The sequence below is a fragment of the Branchiostoma lanceolatum genome, chromosome 14, assembly GCF_035083965.1.
Source record: "Branchiostoma lanceolatum isolate klBraLanc5 chromosome 14, klBraLanc5.hap2, whole genome shotgun sequence".
In the NCBI taxonomy this organism is placed as follows: domain Eukaryota; kingdom Metazoa; phylum Chordata; class Leptocardii; order Amphioxiformes; family Branchiostomatidae; genus Branchiostoma; species Branchiostoma lanceolatum.
The window spans coordinates 11,487,264-11,510,400 of record NC_089735.1 but is presented as its reverse complement, the minus strand read 5'-3'; the positions used below and the strand labels follow the sequence as shown (position 1 = coordinate 11,510,400).

General features: G+C 42.9%; 1 protein-coding gene across 2 annotated transcripts; it reads right to left on the bottom strand.

Moving 5' to 3' along the window:
• Nucleotides 1-158: 158 nt before the first annotated feature.
• On the bottom strand, nt 159-23,126 carry LOC136448346 (serine/threonine-protein kinase 31-like). 2 transcript variants are annotated; one of them, XM_066447756.1, is made up of 25 exons: nt 22,948-23,126; nt 21,642-21,727; nt 21,035-21,119; nt 20,567-20,607; nt 19,697-19,913; nt 18,479-18,637; nt 17,105-17,179; nt 16,189-16,338; nt 15,342-15,550; nt 14,179-14,314; nt 13,318-13,526; nt 12,403-12,577; nt 11,655-11,888; nt 10,396-10,428; nt 10,089-10,178; nt 9,364-9,585; nt 8,741-8,899; nt 8,112-8,288; nt 6,932-7,189; nt 6,236-6,322; nt 5,518-5,667; nt 4,948-5,142; nt 3,043-4,116; nt 2,222-2,450; nt 159-937 (listed from the first exon to the last, which is right to left on the bottom strand). In XM_066447756.1, the coding sequence occupies exons 1-25, from the start codon at nt 23,044-23,046 to the stop codon at nt 924-926; spliced, it is 4,563 nt and encodes a 1,520-aa protein (XP_066303853.1). In that variant the 5' UTR covers nt 23,047-23,126; the 3' UTR covers nt 159-923. The 2 variants fall into 2 exon arrangements, with proteins under 2 accessions (XP_066303853.1, XP_066303854.1); XM_066447757.1 differs by lacking the exon at nt 10,396-10,428 and having other exon boundaries at nt 22,948-23,125.
• Nucleotides 23,127-23,137: the final 11 nt, after the last annotated feature.

The window sequence follows — 23,137 nt, the reverse complement described above, 5'->3', positions numbered from 1 at the left end:
TATTGGACCCTATCTCCATAGCCGACCCCCTTCATACAGTTTACTCTATTTGGCCAATTTCTACTATTTTCCCAGCGACCCACAGAGGCTGATAGAGTCTAGGGAGACGGTACGTGTGGGGGGAAGAAACTGCAATGTAAAATACACTGAACAACACATTCCAAAAGCAAGAACAGATGCTTTAATCATCCTTGAGGTTTCACATGATTGCAGATAGAGGTGGGCACACTACCAACTGGTAGTGCACATGGCCCTCTGCCAACTTTCAATCTAATATCTTTGGCACAGCTCAAGAACAATGTCTACAATACTTTGCTGTCATCTACAAAAACGAATGGAACTTTGTAATAGTCTTTTAGTCAACATGATTGAACAGTGCATCATCTACCTCTAAATTCAACATATAAGGAAAGAATGGTTGGTCCCTGCGAAAAGGAGATAATGGCATTTTCATCTTTTGAAACGTTGCCAACTCTACTAACAAATCTGTCTTCAGTTTCAAATATAGTTTTCTCTGCCAGATGTATACTCTCATCTGTTATATAGAACTTTAGGTTCTCTTTCTTATAACTAAACAAAAACTCAGTAACTACAACAGAAAACCTACATGTACTTAATAAAGCATAAAAATATAACTTTTTGTTTAACTTTTATGCATCACTAAAAAGCTAAGACTCCTGAACATATCCGAAAATACCTATAGCTTTAGTTTTTCATCTTATCTTCTTCCAGATGCTTAAAAACCAGAAGCTTTCATCTCAAATCTACAGAAACAAGAATTTTAAGAACAAAAGCATGTAGCTGATGACTTCTGGGTGCAAAAAGTATGTTGGTAAGTACTCATTAGGAAGTTTATCAACTTTGAGGTAAATGTAGTTGTTTTCCTGAATAAGGGCCCAACTTGTCAGAGAGTCCAGCTCTGTTCAGTCACAGTGATCTGTGGAACAAGAAAAAAAGTCAATTGTTAAGTCTTGCTCTACATTGGCACTGTCTACACTTTGTATACACCTAAATATCAGTGACCCATTCTATGCGTGTTTGACATTTTGTTGTTTCAACTGCCAAAATGTCTGGCTGCTGCTGAATTTGATGTTACAGTGCCAACAGGTATGTGATCACTACATGTGTGTGTCTGTGGTAAAAGAGGAATTTGCGGTGAAAGAAAGAAAGTGATCTCGAACCAGTTTAGTTCAAATGAACTCAATGAGCAGATGAGCTAATCTTCCACTGGTCGCAACAGAGAAGACAGACGCTATGTACAGTATATACAGGTTCATTGTATCAGCGGAAATTCCCCTAGCTCTTTTCGACAAGCACAATGAACAGTGGACCACGGCTTAATGTCCCGTCCTAAGGACTGTGACCCTTTCCAGCAGCTTGCATGTTGGGTGAGCGACACAGCCGGGATCGAACCTGTGGCTTCTAGTTCCAGAGGCAAGGTCGCTAACCACTGGACTACGCACGCTACCTATGCAGCCTAATTTTTGATGTGTGTATATGTATGTATGTGTATGTGAAGACTAAATTTGTGTCCTAGTGTGTGTGTGAGTATCTATGTGTGTATGTTCCTTCAATTTTTTTTCCATTCAAGTCCTTCACACATCCCATCTCTGCCCCAAGGAATATCTAATGTACATGTAATACTGGAAATGCAGAAATGTTCACGGAGGTTTTCTGTTCACGGTTTTAGCAGGAAATTCTTCACAGCGAACTTAAAACCATCGCAAAAAATGTTTCCATAATGTGACTGTAGTGCTACTATTCTAATTATTTCAAACGCGAACTTAAAACCACCACGGACACTCCGATTTCTCGAAATTAAATCACCGTGAACATTTCTGCATTAACAGTACTATAGAGCATTCATAATTTCATCCACACGGCTGTTTCAAGTGTTTTCTTTCACCAGTGACTTCACTTTCAAATAATGTAGGGTTCTAATTTTTCTCTTCTATCAGGTTCTTGCCCCACTATTGGTAAACACACTAATTTTTTAACAGATCTAGATGGGGCAGAAGATACAAATGTACATGTAGTACCGGGTAACGTTCTTTTGACTGCCTGGCTTCTCTGACAGCCACTTCCTCCAACATGGCAAACTGAACAGATGCTTGGATGAATGATGAATCAGCTGGGCAGTCAGAAAACGTTACAACCTCTCCCCCCAGCATCTGCTTGGATATCAAAATACACTACTGAAAAACATTACTGTCAAACCCACCAGGCCCATCCGACCCTGTGTCTACCACCGTGGCAGGCAGGTGTCCGTTGGGGCTTAAGTACGAAGATGGCAGGCTCTCGGTGAGGCTTGAGGACAGTCCGCCCATCCCTACTGTCAGGGGAGATGACTGCTGCTCCACCATCTCTGGTGTTGTCCTGAGAGGGGAGGGGGGCGGGGACATGGACGCAGGGGAACTAGTAGCAGCCATGGATGCCTCCAGATCTGTGGACTGAAGAAGGGGGACAAAAATTGTTAGATATTTTTGTAAACTTTCTTTGGACTGTTTTCACCTGGATGGGAGACCAGGTGCATTCCCGACTTGTATAAACCAACGAAAGGGCATGCCACCCGGAAAGAGGCGGTATAGCCCCAACAATGCATTGGCATATTGACCGATGATGATGATTTTGTGGCAGCGGTAGTTGAATCTAAAGGTCTTGAGTTGGAATCCTTAGTAGGCCCCAATGTTATGCCCTTGGAAGAGGCACTTAACATTATGCTTTCAGATCTGTGGACTGTTTATGGAAAATATGTTACAGTTATGTCTAATTCTGTACTGTAGTCATCATCCATTGCACTACTGAACAACAGTACCGTGCACAGGTTTCCCCTCACATGAAATGTTGCTAACAGGCAGAGAAACTACCCACAGACACTTAATCTGATCATGCAACATGCCTAGGATGCAAAAGTAGGATTTTGGAAACACACAAACACACACACATTGACAAGCCAAACAACACTACACTCCCTTGCGGCTGAAGCAATAGTGTCATCACTAGACAAAAGGAAATCATGGCATGAATTTCACAGCTAGTCACCTCTGTGACTGGACTGTCTGCTGTCTCCTCCAGACAGGATGTGATGCTGGTCGAAGCCGATGAAGACTGCTGGCTGGATGTAGATGAGTGTTTTGTGGGCGACATCAGCAGACCCAGCGACTCATAGGCTGCTTCCAGGGACGCCCTCATGGAAGTGGTGAACCCAGAAGTCGTAGGATTGACTGCTGGTGCTGGTTGGTCTGCGTCTAGGGACGTTTCAGAGGTGTCAGAGTCGGCAGGAATGTTGGCGACTGCAGCACTTGGCTTGGCTCTTGGCTTGAGGTCAGTTGTACCACACACTGATGGTTCTTCTGTTGGTTTTGTTGGACTGCTTGGCGTGCTTCCTGCGCCGGTTGCTTCACGGATTGCCATGTCAGGTGACGGGACGCCATACTGGATCAGAACATTGGCCCCTTTCGCTTTCATGATATCAAGATGTTGCTGTTGCAGGCTTTCTTTTGATGCAGATGGCGAAACAGGAACCTCTCCAGCTCCTACGTATGATTTCTGCTTCACAGAATTGTACTCCGCTCCTTCCTTTTCCAAACCAGATGCGCTCGGCGTGATCGTCTCTGTTTCCTTAAGGATTGCTGCGGTGATGTTGGCAAGATTGATCATAGGTGAACTCTTGATACTAGGGATGGCTGTAAGCTGTGGAGACAGAGGTCTTGGCAAGGAGGTAGGACCATCCTTTACAGTAGGACTCTGAGGTTGGGGTGATACGGGAAGACCTGGTACAGCTCTCGGGGCTTCACTACCAGTAGGCGGAGATGAACATGCACGCAGAGGTAGAGCGGAGTAGACTGGCTTGGATGCTGCTAGAGTAGGAGACGATCCTGTCTGGTTGGTAGAAACCATGTCATGGTGATGTGTACTTGCCACCTCCTTTACACTACTACTGCCGAGATTCTGGACTGACTTGGGAAGGACAGGACTCTTTGGCTGGCTCAGCAGTGGGACCTTTGCTGTAGGAGGCTCCTTGAAGAACTTGAGCTGGAGTATCCTGTCAGCTGTGTGTCTGGTAGAGCTGTTGGCCTGCAGGAGGCGTGGCAGGAACTCTCGCAGATCAACATCCTGTGACAAAATAGGAAATAAAAGAGAGTTACCACACAATGACTGGATGTCAATTAAACTTTGCAGCACAATTAAATAAAGAGTTTCAGTAAATTTGTTTTCACCGTTGAAACAACAGTAGTAATGCAGTGGAAGACAGAACATGTGTGTCGCGATAGAAATGGTTTGCAATGGTTTTATTTTTGCATTTTTCATGGTGCCCACCACGAATCTATGAACTGTGGATATGCCTTTCAAATATATTACTACTGTATTACAGCATTGCTTCAACTGTGACCTTAGAGCACTGTAAAAAATGTTTTCCTGTCTATATCACGCCCTCGCAAAAAATAAATGAGCTTACAGTAGTTACTGCGAAAACTGTGAAGTTGAAAATACTCAATATTAGGGGTGGATACCGGTTCGGCTTAATAAGGTCTAAGTCCAAGTTTAGGTCCAGAGATTTAGGTTCAGGTCCGGACCTGATCCTGTCCAGTTGATGTTTTGTTTTATTAGACCAATATTAAGCATGGAGGATTAATACAGACACGCACGGCAATAAAAGTTTCTTGATGAGAAGACTTTCAGGACAAAAGTGTTTGATATTTGAATGTTGCACTTATTCTAAATGCCTTTTTTGTCAGAGGGGAGACTCAAAACACTTTTTATCAAACAAAATAGAAACATATATTTGTACTTTGTTCAGGTTTTTTTGGACTCAGGTTTTTTGGCTTTCAGGTTTTTTGGACTCGGTTCTTGGATGTTATAAAGGTCCGAATCAGGTCCAGCGAACCGGTATCCACCCCTACTAAATATAGATTCACAGTGCTCTATACCATACAGCTGACTCACCAAGGTGATGTTACTCAGGCTGGGCACACCCCAGTCAGTGCTGGTGAAGTTGTCAGCAGGACAGCACATCCACAGCACCAGCACCCCAAACTGGTACATGTCCGAGGCAGCTGAAGCCAGCTGACCCTTCGCCACCTCCGGAGGAACGAAACTCAGCCCGTTGGGTGTTTGGAACGGTGTGGCAGCACGCTGGGTCTGTTTTGGGCAAAACAGACACAGGATTGTCATTTTCGTATCAATTACCGACGCCACGCCAATTCAATTTCTTGGATTTTCCTGCCTCATTTTTTTTCATATTGGAAATATACAACAACAACATTACAGCAACCCCAACCAAGAAAGTACGCAACCAGCTTTTCACATAACATCAGAAGAAATAAACGCCATCTTTTAAAGGTGGAGGATCTACAAAGTTTAGTTTCCAAAACTGTGGCTCATTTCTTTTCTGTCAGGTCCTGTCTAACCAAGTTTTTTCAAGACAATGACATAAGGATGCTCAACTCTTTTTTTTAAAACTATAAAGCTATTCATGGCACAAGTACAAGAAACAAACTATTACAAGGTGCCCACCGGTGTCTTGGAGAAGTCATAGTTGTCCAGCATGCCTTGAGTCCGTCCTGGTGCAAGCACATACTGAGGGGTGACAGCACCGTGGGACACACCCCTGGTGTGCAAATGGTACAACCCTTCCAGGACACCCTTCAGGACAAAGAACGTCTCCTACGATGAAAAACATATTTCATGATTCAGGAATAAAAGAGCACCTAGTTCTACATTGAGTCAGGTAGCGTGCATAGTCCAGTGGTTAGCGATCTTGCCTCTGGATCTAGAAGCCCCCGGTTCAATCCCGGCTGTGTCGCTCACCCGACATGCACGCTACCGGAAAAGGTCGCAGTCCTTAGGACGGGACGTTAAGCCGTGGTCCACTGTTCATTGTGCTTGTCAAAAAGAGCTAGCCGAATTTCCCCGGTACAATGAACCTATAAATACTGTACATAGCGTCTGTCTTCACGACCAGTGGAAGATTAGCTCATCTGTTCATTTGAGCTAAACTGGTTCGAGATCACTTTCCTTTTTCTCTCTCTCTCTCTTAAAGTTTAAACTGATAAAATTTTACCCATTACATCCATTCAGAGGTCATCCAAGCTTTTCCCCCTCGATTTAACCATCAGTGTGGTATGGTAGCCTTTTCTCACCAAATGTGTATTGGCTATGGGGTTAGGCAGCCCAAGGAAGGTTAATTTTCATTTTCAGCAGATGCATCACAATATGGAAGTTGACTACGTACCAAGTTGTTGAGAGGGTTGGAGTCCTGTAGCTCTGTCAGACTGGACCCCAGGTAATACGGCATCTGTACATACATCTGTCTCATTATCTGCAGGGAGACAACAGTACAATCATCACATGTTAACAGGTTATCAACTTAGGATGACAAAAGCGAACTAAAGTTAAGTATTTGTGCTACATATACTTCAGGTTTGCTATGTTAGTTTAGTGATTACGGGGTCTTTTTGTAAATATGAATTGGTATTGAATTTTCTTTTTATTTGAGTTGAATGTGTGAAAGCTGATTTGTTAGAAAAAAAGTGAACCCTAGTGACCCCAAAAAACACCCCTCCCAATGAAATGGTATGGCTACCCTGCGATGTCACAAAAGCAAGATGGCGGCCACCACACATACCAACGGATCCAAAAAGGTTTTGCTACGCAAACCTGTAATCAGATATTAAACACTGTTTGCCAATCCCCCAGACGAAAGTAGTAGGATAGGAATGTTAAAGCGTTCATTTGGAAACACACGCAAGCACACACACACAAACACACATAGACAAACACACATAGACATAGACACACACACATACACACCAATACACACACACACAAACACACACCAATGCACACATGTAGACATAGAGGAGCCAAAAACAATACTTCACTTTCACACTTTCACTCCCTTGAAAAGAAAGATTACTCCTACATGTACCTTGCTGAAGAAGATAGCCTTTACAGGTATGATGCTTGGGTGCTTGAAGCCGTGGAACTCCTTTGCCCGTGACAAGATGGCCTTCTTGGATCTCTCACTTCCCTCCCCTCCCTCGACCATGTACTCCTTTATCACCACTGGCTTGTGGTTAAAGGTTGTCAGAACGGCAGCTGCACTTCCTTTGGTGAGCGCTAGGGGGACCGGGGCCACGTTGTAGTGATCTAGCTCCCATCCTACCTTCACAAGGCCACCACTCGCCTGTAACACAACATGTAAAGGTTTTCAAGTGTTGATACCTGCTATCACACACATTTGGAAAAGTGGAAAGTGAAAACAAAGGCTTGCATAAAGATATAAAAACATATTGCAAACAGCGATCTTGAACCAGTTACGCTCACTGAAGAGCTAATCTTGAGTGAGCGTAACTGGTTCAAGATCGCTGTTACTGCGAACTTAAAACCACCATTGTGTGACTGAAGTGCTACTATTGTTTCAAACACGAACTCAAAACCACCACAAACACTCCATTTTCTCCCTACTGCAAAATTACATCCCTGCAAACATTTCTGAATTTACAGAACTTGTAGTTGTAGTAGTACGTGCACAGGCCAGAACTGGCCCCTTGCTTAGGGTTATACTGCCCTTTTTTATGGGGTGACATACCCTTTCATTGGCTGTCATACAAGACGGGGATTCGGTAGTTCTCCCGTCCGGGTGAATGGTGTAAATCACCGTATGGCTGATACGAGATGGAGGTTTACCAGTGATTTGTAGTGAAACACCAACTCCAGACAGAAGGATTTGGACCATCGTACACCGGGGCATGCCCCTACTCTTTTTCGAAAGGTGTGGTGGGTTCTTTTACGTGTGCGGGGTGTGGCTCTCCCCAAACAAGGGACCTCCATTTGACGTCCTATCCGAGGGATGTCCCTAACCCTAGATGAGCTAGGTACTCATTTACACCTGAGTGAAGTGAGAAAAGTCCTGTTAAGTGCCTTTCCCAAGGGCACAACGTTGGGGCGCAAGTTCGGACATGTCTCTGGGCACAACCCGGGCTCGATCCTGGGCCCCATTGTTTGACAGCCGCGCGCTCTACCACTTGCGCCACACAACGCTACAGTACTTGACAGGCAGAAAATAGCAAACACAAATGTAGCTATAGATAGTTAAACTGTCTAACCATGAAAGTTGCAAGGTTGAGCTCAGGATACAGCAGGGGGAGTTCGGGGAAGTTAGAGTCGGCCTGCGTTGCTGCCTCCTCCATCAGCTGATGCTCCCTGATGAAGGCATCTTGGATCTTCTCCCTCAGGTCCATCAGCTGGCATTCCACCTGCTGCAGCTGCGCACCTGTGAAGTCCTACAGGTGGTAGGGAGTATATACTTTGTTACCTTTAATTTGGATATCCAGGAGTAAGTCTGCTCAACACTAATCTTCTTAGATTCCAAGCAACTTACAAGACAAATAAATGTACAATAATACAACAATGATACTGCATAGAGGAAAAACAACTGCTTGCATGGTATCACTCTTTCTAAAAAGTCAGATTTTTCAATTCCATCCTGCTGACTTTACGTCTCATCCGAGAGGATGTCCTTAACCAAAGCTAAGTACTCATTTTCACCAGAGTCGAGTGAGGAAAATAGGTGTAAAGTGCCTTTCCCAAGGGCACAATATCGGAGCTTGCTAGGGATTTGAACCCAGAACCTTAAGTTAACAACGGTTAACATAACCACAAAACCACTGACCACCTTTGTGTTGGACCTAAAATTCATTTATTTTTATTTCTTGTTAGAAGTTGTTCTTCTCACCTCTTCCTCCAGGTCCTGTTTGTCAGCCATCTTGTGGCGGATCTCGGACTTCAGTGCCCTGATTTCCTTCTTGACCAGCCTTAAGGGCTCCAGGTCCGGCTGGGAGGTGATCCAGCGAGACATGTCTTCCTGACACTTCAGATTCCGAGCAAGAAGCCCCTTTAAAAACAGTAACATTGTCAAAACAGGCTGTGTGCATCTCCGAAATAGTAAAAAGCAGTATTCAGAGTTATTACCACAGTAGATTTTACCAGCTTTAGTCTGTTGCTTCACAAACAGGTTTCAACGTACTAAATAGTGGGAAAAATTTAGAACTGGCTCAAGGAATAATTCAAAGCAATGTTTGTGCTTTTCAAGTCATTTTTCTATTGCTTCATATGGAAGAAGGAAATCAGAAGTAGAAGTCTTCACTACCTCAGAGGCAAGCATTCTGGCAGAACATGGAAAAACTGCAATGTAGAAACACACACACACACTCACACACACACACAAAACTCACACACACACACACATACACACACACACAGATACATGTACATACACACATACGTACACAGTGACACACACACACACACACACAGAAAGAGAGAGGGAAGAAATGACAACTAAAAAACATGTAGTACCTGTAGTTTGTGGATGTCTGCTATCTCCCCTCTCAGGTCATTCAGTAGCATGTTGACCACTTTAGTCATCAGCTTCACGTCCCCTCCCTCCTCTACCTTGGAGTCTGTCAGCTCCTGCTCCATGACCTGCCCAAAGTCTGACAGGAGTTCAGCAAGGTCAATCCCTGGGATGGCTGAGTCCACATCATTCCCTGTCTCTCCCATCATGAGGCCACTGAGAGACTGAGGGGTTTAAAATAGGAAAAGTTACAATGTAAAGTCTTCACTTTTCTTTTGTTTCAATGGTTAGTTCTTAAATGTTATCAATTCCAAAACAAAACTGTTTATAATCGTTAAGAAAAAGGCTTGAGCGCGCTAGCGGTAAAAAAGAAAGGAGATGTTTTACTGGTAGGATAAAACTAATCTGATATTAGTCCCACTAAGATGCGGTATCTGGCTAAACAGCTTAACAGGGGATAGGGAGAAATGGTAAGCAGTTTTTGTTTCCAAAATGGAAGGCAAAAATTGTGTGGTTACAATGCCTGATGGGTATAAAGATAGACTAGTCCTTGATGCACAATAGATAAACTCAAAGAAAAATCATAAAGAGAAACAGAAAAAATATCATGCTCATAACGCAGCTTTAACAAAGAAACTGTGCAGTCAGAAATCATTACGATCTTCCAACCCAACATCTGCTTGGAGATTAGTTTAACATGCCAGTTGTGAATGAGAAGTCTGTTCACCTGCACCACTGCCTCTAACTCTTGGCACACCTCCTTGCAATGTTGGTTTGTTGCTCGGCGCAGAGATTGAAGACTCTGGGATTTATGGCTCTGTATATAATACACATCATGGAATGAAATATAAAAATAATAAGCACATTTACCTAAAACAGGTAAGACCTGCTATCTGTTATCCCTGACATGAGATCACACGTTGTGTTACTAGACTAGACTGAGCTAGGCTTGAAGAGATCTTCTCATTGGCGTAATAAGTGTAAGATTATGGTCATGTTTAGTCCAAAGTGCTGTCACCTGCAAACAGGCTTACCAGTTTTGATACTCTGTAGGCCATTGGTAGACCCTGGAGGATAGAGGAAAAGTGTTTGTTCATTGTGGCCACATGCAGTAATAAGGACACCTAGCAAACCATTGTGGAAGTGCAAGTGACTAGTTCAATCAGTGTTATTTTTCCTGAATGTTCTAAATGTTTCATCTAAACTGTTGGAGAACCAAGAAAATAATGTGGTATGGCCAAAAATGGACTTTAAATATTTTTTTCCCCTGTGTACTACTTTGGTGCTACAGTGGAATTCGCTTAACTGCACCACCCATTTGTCAGCGGTTTTGGTGCAATTATCCGGCTGGTGCAATTATGCGAAATTCCTAGCTGGACCGCACCACCATGTTTTTTCTCAATCACAGACTGGATAACGCCCCAGAGTCGAGACATACTTGACCTTAGTAGCTAACGTAACAATTCTTGCGCTACCATACCGCATAGAGCCAACAAAATATTGAGTTCTTAGTTCTAGTTTGATCAGTGACAGATCATTCTCCTTATACATGTAGCAGAGCCGAACCCGCGTACACCTCGTACACCTCGTTTCTACGACGCGGATTCAGCTGTGCCATCACGTCAGCACCACATCATCAAAAGCGACTGCTATGTCCACCTACGCCATTGCCGAGTCGCTGTTTGGTTTCCGACTGAATGTGACGTAAAGACGCCGGTGTTTTATTATTGCAGCAGTATGTGACAATAGCGATGCCGCGACGCGAAATCAAATTCCCGCGAACTTGAATGCATTCACAGTAATTAGACAGTGTACAGGTAGAGACCAATCTTTATTCAGTACAGCATGCTGTCTGCCAAAGCTTAATGCCGCCTTTGGTAGGCGTGCGTGTCTTAATGCCGACCCGCCCGGGACATCCCATATGATTCCTTTCAACATAACTGTCAATGGAGACCGCCTTCTTTCGTTACTAAAACAGTTTTAAACATATTGGCGGTATTGCACCTTTACACCGGCAGGTATCGGCTCATTTGTACGACGTTTTCCGATTTTAGAGCACCTTTTTAGTTAACTTGTCGAGGATTTTAAAAAAAAAATGGTGCAGTTATCCGGCATGGTGACAATGTGCGGTGCAGATATGCGGAGCCACTAACAATGCAGTGAATGGGAACCGGTTTGGGATTTTTGGATTCAGTGCAATTAAACAGAGTGTGCGTTTATCCGATGTGCAATTAAGTGGCTTCGTCTGTATATGGGAAGCTCATGCTACAAGTTTGTACAGTAACAGACTTACCCGCCACTCGAGGAAGGTCTGGAACGTTTCTGTGCTAGCCTTGCCTCCGATCTTTCCCTCGGATGACACATATTTCTTGTACGTCTCCTCGATACCAGAGACGGTGTCCTGAAGAGAGGACCGGCGAGACTGTAGCGGTAGGTTCTTCATCTCCTCGACACACTCCGTTATCGCTGCCTGGGCGTACTTTCGAGCATCGTTCCTCTCAGCTATCAGGCCAGTAAGGGTGTCATCCTGAATGAAAAATACAGTCTTATTTCAAGTGTGAGCTCGTCAATGTATGAAAACACATGATACTGTGTTACCCTATCATTGTGTAGTCTAATCAGCTTCCTTTCTGTCTGTATATTACAAATATCAGGGCTCAAATACACTTTTTTTCTTCACTATTCAGATTGAAACTCTTGCAAAACTGTTTCTCTCCAGCACTCTGAGCCCCAGTTTTTCCCCAAAGTTATGACAGGGGTTCATCTAAATCGGGATAAAGGGGCGCTGTGCCTTCTTGTTTCAGCCCAGTGCCCCCTTGTTGCATTCAGATTTTAGCTTAATCCCCAGCATACAGCCTTCCCTCAGCGACCTTCCATAAATACATAGAATTCACTCCCTCGCCTGTGTGTGCTCCCTCTTGTTTGATTTTTCTAGAAAAACCCGTTATGACATGTACATGTATGAACATCCTTTGGTAATGTTATCTTGGAAACCCCTGTCAGCCATTAATGAAGAACGTAAAACAAATATCAAGTCCTACCTTTTCACTACAGGCAGAGATTTGTTCCTGAAGGTTCTTCAGTTTCCCCAGTTCTACTGACACTTTCAGCACAGACTGGACGTCCGCGGCGCCCACACGCTGTGTTTTGTCTGTTACCATGCCGATGGCTTGCTGGATGGGGTCAGGAACGTCCTGCTCCACCGGCATCTCCTTCCTAGATAACAGAAGCGGAGATGGCAAACTTCACCCCCTCATGCTGTATCGCAACCGTTCCAGTTTTATCCCAAAATTGGAGATTATGTCGGTTACCAGTGCAATGGCCTAGGGGGTTGTGTGTTTGTCATGCATTCGGAAGGTCATATGAAAAATGGTTGATACTGATTTCTCTGCTTAGCACTCAGCGCTTTTGAGAAAGAGTATGGTAGTTAAACACACTGCACTATCAGTGGACTAGCCCCTAATATAGTGGTCTGTGGGGTCCAAAGGCTATAGAATTGGAGATGGGCACTGCTCCTATAAAAAAAAGATGTGGGAAGGATTCAGGGCTGTCTAAAGCTTTGAGTTTTTGTTGTTGGGAGGGGGATTGCATCTATTGCAGGCCTTTGAAAGCATTTAACATGATAACTGGCAGGAGCATTGCAAAAGAAAATACAAAATTTGAATCAACTGGAACTTGGAAACAAATGTTGTTCATTTCCATGGTTAAATCCGACATTTGAAGCTTACAAAAATATATTTTTGTTCTGATTTTTTCTTGACAGATGGGGTGAAATTTCTACCTTGAATAGGCAGATGGACAGAAACAGCCCTGGAAGGATTCTAACCTAACTAATCGAACTCTGATGCCTACAAAGAACTAACTGATGCCTACATAGAACTAACTGATGTGTATAAAGAAATGATGCCTACAAAGACCCCAACAAGAACTCTGAACTAAGAATAAGTTCTTCTCACCTGCTGAGCTGTACCTTCTTCACCTGTGCGGACACTGCCTGAATCTGGTGTGAGATGCTGTTTTCTAACAGCTTGTCCTTCTCGTGGATTTCTGCCTTAAGCTGCAGCAGGGCCGCATCTTTCTCCTGAAGAACCTTCTGTAGATCAGCCAGTTTCTTCTCTTTCTCCTGGATTTCTCGTACTTGGAGCTCCATAACCTTATGTTGTTTCTATATTCAGGAAAATCATCAACAACCTATATGTATCACATCAGCAATATTTCAATCATTGTAGTATTCTCCAAAGACTGTGGATTTTATGACAAATTAGCACACTGTAAATCTTAAAATATGTGCAGTATATCTAGATTTGTAGCTTTTACATTCACATTTACAATTTGTGACTTCTCCATTTCAAACCCATCGAGACTGCCGATAAAAGCTAGCATATCCTTTGTTTTGCTGTTATTGTTTCAACAACTTAGTCTTTATGGGTACCGGTGTTTTTAACTTACTTGTCTTAAAAAGTAAATATGACCAACACGGGTTACTCAAGCAACTGGATAAAGTTTTTAAAGAGTCAGACGTTTCAGACAGTATCTGCTGTCTTTCGTCAGTGGCTAAGGAAAGGACTGGGAAACCAGGTATTATACCAAAACTCTGAATAGATACGTTAATGAGGTTAAGACAATGAAGACTAAATCTTATTACCTGGGTGTCTAACCTTCATCAACATAAACCGTAAATAGCCTCTATACATACATGTATAATAAAAAAATGAACTTTGATATCATCACACATAAACCTGCTTTATTTACCATTCCAAAACTGCAAACACAAACAACACTAGTTCTAAATGACTTTTGCAAACAAAAAAGCTCACGTTCATTTGGTCCTGAAGAGTGTGCCTCTCTTGCACGAACACCTTAACACGGTTCTCCATGTCCGTGAGTTTTCCTCTAAGAGCCTGTACTTGGTCCAGTCGTTCTCCGTCTCCGCTGTCTCCCTTTGCCATTGACCTACAGCAGAATGTCATGTATTTATAGAGAATACAACATGGCCTTTTAATTGCTGTAATTTTTGTTTCTTTCACTGTAACTTTATGTTCACTGTTTTCATGGTCACCCCTATACCGTGAACTTATCATCACCATGAAAAAAACCTGTTGTTATTATCAGTATGATTCATTCATACATACATTCTCTAAATCATTTGCCACCACCATGAAGCTCAAGTTCAGTGAAAATGTCCATTGTCCTTACACCGTGAAATTTTCCTACCGTGAAGATAAAGTAAATTACAGTATCACCAAAGGTACCAGCCTAACTGCAGGTTTGCCGTGGGGCGATCCGACCCGCAGGAGGGCTGGGACTGAGGGTGATGCAGTATGCACTGTGTTGTATCCTTTCTATGTCATATCCAACTGAGAAAATACAAACTTCAGTGTGGGTTACCAAAAAAAGAAGGTATTCTCAAACAAGAACTTGTAAGAGCATTAACTCCGACTTCCTGATTCAGTATTCGAATATTTGACAATGCTGCACGCGACACCCAGGAAGAGAGATATTTGATGGCAGCCCGTGGGATACAAGTAGAAGCCCATGGGAAACCGTAAAATACAGACCGGTCTGGAACACCCGTATCGAACAATATAATAAACCAGGAAAGAGACAAGATACATGATACACGAGCCAGGTAAGGGTTGTTGACTCAAAATCAAAAGGTTCTGGGTTTGAATCCCTAGCTGGTCCATTGTGAAAGGCACTTGACACAAATTTATTCTCTCCATTCAGGTAAAAAGGAGCAAAATTTTGGTTAGTGATGTACTCTTAGTCTCAGATGTGAGGTAAAGAGTGAGGTCCAGTGTTTGAGGAGAGCCAAACCTGGAGTATGTTAAAAACACCACCAAACTTCTTGATAAAAATAGGGGTCCTTCCCAGTTTGAGAAGATCAAACCTGTCAGTCTGGTCTTTGACAGCTTGTACAAAACTGATGAATTACTCCTAAAGGACATTAATGAGATTTAAAAAAATATTCAGCACATGCCTGTCAATCACATCAGGGGCGGGCGGAGTGGGTTTAGCAGGAGACTGCTTCACGGGCCGTTCCACTATGAACCCTTTCTCCGCCAGGGATTGGCTGATGTCGACTCCATCCACTGTGACATCGGCTTCCATCGCCCCTTCCTCTGATTTGGCTCGGACCTTCACCTGTACAGCCTGGTTCTCTATCAACGACTGAAGGATGCCGAGGCCCTGCAACAAAGGGGGAAACGTCACCAGTGAAACTGTTCCTTTGGGTAGCGTGCTTAGTCCAGTGGTTAGCGATCCTGCCTCTGGAACTAGAAGCCCGAGGTTCGATCCCGGCTGTGTCGCTGACATGCGCGCTGCCAGAAAGGGTTGCAGTCCTTAGGAAGGGACGTGAAGCCGTGGTCCGCTGTTCTATGTGCTTGTCGAAAAGACCTAGGGGAATTTCCCCGGTGCAATGAACCTGTAAATACTGTATATAGCGTTTGTCTTCTCTGTCATGACCAGTGGAAGATTAGCTCATCTGTTCATTGAGTTCACTTGAGCTTAACTGGTTCAATATCACTTTCCTTCTCCTTTTTTTAACTACCATCACATAGAAAATCAGGCAATTAGGGATAGCAGGCTTCACTCCTACAGTATATCTGTACTACTTTGTGACCCTTTCAGTCCCACAGACAAAAATAGCAGTACTGAGGATGTATGGCAACGCTGCATTATGTTGGGGAGTTGTAGAAACATACAGAAACACACACTTTCACACACTCACAGGCAGGCAGACAGACACACACACTCTAACAAAGATAGATTTCATGCCCTTAATTACATTATCCAAATCATCAGCGATAAAGACAAGACATTCCTACCTGTGTTTGATCCTGAGCAGTAGGTACCATCCCAGTGAGCTGGTAACACTCAGCATACGGGGGTATCGAAGCGAAGTCCGGTGGAAGCATGCGTATCTCCTGCCACTGTACTGTCTCAGTGTTACCATAATCCACATACTGCACCAAAGCCTATACAACAAGGACAAGAATGCCTCAATTTGCATATACATCACTTGGAAGGGTATGACCATGAGTAAAAGACTAACATAGGAAGGGATAAAATGAATTTTTTTCTGATCGATGACACTACATTGTTAATGTTAGCTAGAAGTGCAATGTAGCTTCGCTTCAGCTTACATTTTTCAACTAGCACCCTGGGGCACCCCATTGAGTCTACTCTTTTCAAAAGTGCGTTGGGTTCTTATAGATGCAGAGGATTGAGAGGCTTATGCCTGCAGCTCTTTCATACATGGGGCCGACAGCTTTGTGTGTAGCACACTGTACATCACCATCTAAAATGACTAAGCCCAACGAAAATCAATAAAAAAACTATTCTTGTTAAGGTGCTGTAGAACTCCCCCCCCCTCCCACTACAGATTGTGATAGTCTGCGCACAATGAATTTAGGCTGTTCTGAGCTTTGAGTAGTACAATAGGGTAAACAATTTGTGATTGCAATAAAGAAAGTAGTTTGACATATCTGTAAAATTACATATTGTAAATTATTGTAAATTTATTTATTTCGGGGGTAAGAAAGGAGTTTTCCATGATGTTTCAAATTCAAATTCAGGTTCGCAGTTGAAACAATGCTGTTACCCCAAAACACATACATGTATCTGCCGTGTAATTACTTAGCAGATATGGATGAGAGGCCCCACGGAAACATTAAACCACTGCATATATTTCAGACTTTACAGTAGTATTGGAGTGTACAACTGTCCAGTATGACAACTCACCTGGTTATCAGACACCATGTTGATGACCTTGCATCTGTACCACTGTTGGTCCTCAGAGAACTTGGCTCCATACAGCTGGAAAGAAAGCAAGAAATATTTTTTCATGAACACCGATAAAAAATCTGTGTATGCTAACGCGTACGTAACCTCAATGGTCATTCAGTGACAGGATAAGCCTGTAGTGTCCCACAAGACAACAAATTTCTTAAAAACAACACTTGCAGCAAAGGTTCGGTGTGACTAGCCTCTACCAGGCTCCGCAGATGGCTGGGAAAATACTGTTAACGCAGAAATGTTCGCGATGGTTTTATATTTGTGGTTTTCGCGGTGACCGTTTCACCGCGAACATTTTTGTCTGATACTGTAGCAGTATGTGACTATAGCGCTGCCGTGAACATAAATCCACCGAAAACTCTTCACTTTCCCTCTGGCGCGAAATAAAAACCATGCAAACTTAAATGCATTTACAGTAGTAGAAATTGGCCAAATAGAGTGAATACATGTAGTATGCCAAGGGTAGTCCGCTATGCAGGGAAGGTCTAATATGCCATCGACGGATAGCATATTGGACCCTCTCTCCGTAGCCAACTACCTTAGCATACTATTCACTCTATTCGGCCAATTTCTTGGACCCTCTCTCCGTAGCTGACTCCCTTAGCATACTATTCACTCTATTCGGCCAATTTCTTGGACCCTCTCTCCGTAGCCGACTCCCTTAGCATAGTATTCACTCTATTCGGCCAATTTCTTGGACCCTCTCTCCGTAGCCGACTCCCTTAGCATAGTATTCACTCTATTCGGCCAATTTCTTGGACCCTCTCTCCGTAGCTGACTCCCTTAGCATAGTATTCACTCTATTCAGCCAATTTCTACTACTTTTCCAGCCATCCACAGAGCCTGGTAGAGGCTAAGGTGTGACAGCTTGTTAAGTGGAATATATCCAGCTGTTGCTGCCTGCTTGCAAATCTGGTGTATTTGGCTGAAGGGAAGTTATACTGGCTATACAGATACTGAAGCTGGTGTTACATGTACGTTGAAGTGTAGATATACTGCAGATACAGAAGCTGGCGTGTTACGCTGAAGGGTGGTTATGCTGGCTATACAGATACAGAAGCTGGTGTTACGTTGAAGGGTGGTTATACTGGCTATTCCGATACAGATTTAAAAGCTGGCCATGGTCTGTTACGATGAAGGTCAATATACCGGCTATATAGATACAGAAGATATTCAGATACAGAAGGATTGGGCCAAGCACACCAGGTCACCCCTACTCTTCTTGATAAGTATATTGGGATCTTCAACATAACAAGTAGAGGTTTCATGGCTAAGATTTCCCCATACATTGGACCAAACATGATATGAAATGTTTCCTACCTTTCTGGGCTTGGGTGGGAGAGTAAGAGGCAGTGCAGCCGCACAGACACCTTGCAGCTCGTCTGAGAACTGCACGATCTTCTCTCCAACTTTCATGTTCTGGCCCCAAAAGGTGCAAACATCTTCCACCTGTGTGACAAATACTTGCCTCTCCTCCATCTAAATGACAACAAAAAAACACCAGATCAGTATTGATGTCTACTCAACATGCAATGGCTATTGTCATTTGAGGCTCCAACAGGACTCATTGTAATGTTATCATCAGTTGACATGCTTTCGCTATGACGGGGTTATATCGCCCTTTTTATGGGGTGATATATCCTTTCGTTGGCTGTCATACAAGACGGCGATGCGCCAGTTCTCCCGTCCGGGTGAATGATGTAAATCACTGTATGGCTGATACGAGATGGAGGTTTGCCAGGCCTCCATCCAGGTGATTTGTAGTGAATTACCAACTCCAGACAGAAGGATTTGGATCATCGCACACTGGGGCATGCCCCTACTCTTTTTCAAAAGGGGGGGTGGGTTCTTTTACGTCTGCGGGCTTTGGCTCTCCCCAAACACGGGACCTCCATTTAACGTCCTATCCGAGGGACGTCCCTAACCCTAGATCCAAGGGTACAATGCCGGGGCGCATGTCCAGACATGTCTGGGGGCAGCCCGGGTTCGAACTCGGGTCCCCTTGTTTGACAGTCGGATGTTCTATCTATTACGCCACACAACGCCAGTAATGTTGACTCTCATATATTATTCTGCTGGATACCCTTAGACCACCACATTAAATAAATGACTGCGAATACCTGTTTTCTCTCTCTTCTTCTTCTCTTCTATCCCTTAGTCTAACTATTTGACCATTGGGGCACCACAGAAGATCTTGCAACCAGTTTTCTCCACCCTTCTCGGTTTTCTGGTTTTCTTGGCGTTTCACTTAGTGTCATGTCTGTCCATTATCTGATATTATCTTCCCTTCTTTTCCATGTCTACCTCATTTTCTTCCTCCCTGGACGGTTCCTTGCATGATTATCTTAGCTAGTCCCGATGACACATGGCCCTACAACTTTCTTCTCTTTACTGTAGTTAGGTCTTCATACGGACCATTGTTACACAAAGGTAAAATCAAGAATGTTTTTGACTTGAACACCTGGATATCTGAACTGTCTTCAGCATTCATGGTAAAACTTTACTAAAAGTCCTCTCATAATATACTTGAGGCCTTACCGCTGGTGCTACAGCAGAAGATCCGTTTGTTCCTGAGCCACTCCTTGGGTGGTGTTCCTTGACAGCAGAAGACCCGTTTGTTCCTGTGACACTCCTTGGGTGGTGTTCCTTGACAGCAGAAGACCCATTTGTTTCTGTGCCACTCCTAGGGTGGTGTTCCTTGTTCATGTTCCAGTTGCCTCTACCTGGGGAGAGCCTGTTGTTATTCTCCTCAGATCTGCAACATCAAAAAGCAACAAACATCTTTTAAAAACCAATTTTACATTGATAAAATCAGACTGTCTTAGGTCACGATAATACTTTTTAAAGTTTATTCATGACTGTAAATTAATGTAAAAATGTGTTAAGGATAAACATTTTGATACTTAGCAGTTCAAATATATCATTGAACTTGAAACTTTGGGCTTGTTACTTTGAGGTTTGAAAGAAGTATGTTATTCAGCCAACAGACTGCAAGATGCAATAAAAAATAGTTACTTAAGCTGGTGTATCTTGTTACCTGGATGTCTAACCTTCATCAACAGACTGCAAGATACTCTTATTTGTACTCTAAACCATTCATTCATTCATTCAATTATGTTGAAGTTTTCAGAAAATTGTGTGCAGTACAAAAATTATTTGAAAGGTCTTGAAAATGTATAAGAACAACATAAATACAACTCTATAAGTGATAGGAGTCTTTTCAGCAATTCCGTGCAACCCCCCTGACAGGGAAAACTCACATGAATTGTCCCATACTGAGCATTTTCAATAAAAATTCATAATATTGTATTGGAATGACTTTACTGTCATCATCCTTCCGACTTTTCTTTGCACGTGCCAGCAACTAAAATCAAGATATTTGCTGCAAAATAACGAGGATACACTTACGACTGATCACGGATGTTTTTCTGGTCTCTACTGCGCCTCACCTGTAGTCACAGAGTAGCGAACAAGAAAATATCATGTATATATATCAATTATAACTGAATTACTACAAATGCATCTAAGTTTGCGTGGTTTTAATTCCGTGTTAGGGAGAAAATAGAGTGTTCGCAGTGGTTTTTAAGTTCGTGTTTCTGACAAAGTAGTCAAGGGGGTAGGTCAGGGCAAAAATATTTTGGGGTGGTTTTAAGTTCATGGTGAATAGCTTACCACGAAAACAACGAACATAAAACCATTGCGAACATTTCTGAATTTACAGTTTTGTTTATATAATTTCTGTAGAAAACCAGTCATGAAGTCCGGAAATCAATACAATGACTTTGTGGGCTGACAGCATGTCGAAATATGCATAAGCAGGAATTTAGCGTAAAGAATTACTGGAACCCCTCATACAGGCCCTCTTTGTGTACTCACAATAATGAATTTGCCATCAAAGATCTCTCCATTGGTTTCCATGACGGCCTTGTCAGCATCCAGCTTACTGAAGAACCGCACAAACCTGTGAAGGTGAATAACAATGTACAACATTACAAACAAGGGAATTACAGATGGCAGACTTCAGTTCACCCTCTTATCCATGCAACCTTTCCAGTCCAACGGAAAAAAAATATCAGCATTGAGGATGATGGCAAGGATGTATAATTATTGGGAATCACAGAAATTATTGAGAATCACAGAAACACACAGACAAGCCAAAAACAATACTTCATTCGATTGTGATTTCAATAGTTAAAGGTGTATCTGTCTCTATATAGCCGGTATAACAACCCTTTGGTGTAACATACTAGCTTTGCAGACAGGCAGCGCGGCAGAAGCTGGTTATATTACACTGAACGGCTTACCAGTATCACACATTACTTTTCCACATACTTTAAGCTGTAAGTGTATCTTATAAGGACGCCCCTACAGTACTTAGTGGCAATGAGTTCCACTCTACGATAAGTCTAGAGGAAAACACGTCTGGGTTGATAACTCTGGTACTTGAAGGTATGACTATTTGTTAATAATAATAAGTACTTACGCCACTTTGGTGCCTGGGTATTTTCCTTTTATCAAGGCTATGGAGTGAATCTCTCCAAAGGCACTGTACCGGGTGTTGACTTGCCTCTGAAAAAAGTAAAATCTTTTAATTTAAGAAAGGTCTGCACAAGTTTGTGATTAGTGTGTCCATCCTCTGAAAGGAATACTGTAAGTGCATTTAAGTTCGCGTGGTTTTTATTTCACGGCGAAAATTGAGCGTTCGCGGTGGTTTTACGTTTGCGGCAGCGCTATAGCCTCATACTGCTTTGCAGTATTGCCTATTGGACAAAAATGTTTGCGGTGGTTTTGAGTTCGTGGTGAAACGGTTGCCACGAAAACCGCGAACATAAAACCACCGCGAACATTTCTGCATTTACAGTATGGTAATTGGTATGTCACATGTGCACACATCTACATGCAATTGTTAATTTACAGCATTTAAATTTTCATGAAAATCAAGAGACTTCATTCATCATGTATCTTTGAGTTTCATCGTCATCATCAGCCTCATTACAAGGTGCAGCAAGCACCTATTATGGTTAGAATAATACACGCTTTCACACATTCAAGTACGCATGTGCGGAGTCAAACTTGAAAGGTGAAGGCCCCTGAGACGTAAACAAAAGCCGTCTGGGCATTCATCAAATACAAGCCAGGGGTACTCGAATGTGTGAAAGCACTTATAGCCTTGATTAAACCTCCTTGCTTATTATTATATTATACTATATTATAGTAGGAACACATTGGAAATGATGGCCTGTGTTGGTTTCAGGGTGTCCTGAATTTGTGTTGCAAAAGCAGCCACCTTACACATGGTACTGTATAATAATGCCACACATATTTCAGTATCTCACCACACAGTATTCCCTTCTTCTTTAAAGTTCTGAGACAGTGGGCAAAATCTGAAGGAAAATTTGCTAACATTTTTGAGTCCTATGAAAGAACATAATCTTGACCTATGATTAGTATTAGATACTTTCTGTACGTTTCTGGACTGACCGTCAGACATTTACAAATACTGTACATAATTTTTCGTTCCCGCGAAAATGAGCAGCTATCATATGTCAGGGGATGCCCACACCACGCCTCCACTTTCTCAACAAACATCACTCTAACTTTCAACGTAAAAATGATCTCTAAAACCAACTGACTCATATTTAGTTTCCTAGCATTATTTCTGGGCAGTTCTAGGTCAAAAACTACCACGCAAAAACGGCAATATCGCCGACATCTGCGAAGATGCTGTGTGGAAAGATGAAAAACAAAAAGTTTGGCGCCGCCATGTTGGATTTTTTCCAAGAACTCACGTCAGTGGCTGTATCTGGGAGTCCTCCTACAAAAACGTCGTAAGTCTCCGTGCCGTTGTGTTTACTGGGCCCGACATCTGTCTTGTGCATGCCACTCATGTCTTTTCTTCAAATAAACACTTCGGGAGTTGAAGAAAACTGAAAGGACGCTCCACACACAAGGCCTGGCCGAGTCCCACCGGACTGTCCC

Excerpts from the sequence above, each read along its gene's own strand:
- LOC136448346 (XM_066447756.1), bottom strand. The coding sequence starts at position 23,046 with ATGAGTGGCATGCACAAGACAGATGTCGGGCCCAGTAAACACAACGGC. Across the intron at positions 8,289-8,740 it reads AACAGGACCTGGAGGAAGAG|GACTTCACAGGTGCGCAGCT; the intron begins GTGAGAAGAACA and ends TACCACCTGTAG. Across the intron at positions 4,117-4,947 it reads GCCTGAGTAACATCACCTTG|GATGTTGATCTGCGAGAGTT; the intron begins GTGAGTCAGCTG and ends ATTTTGTCACAG.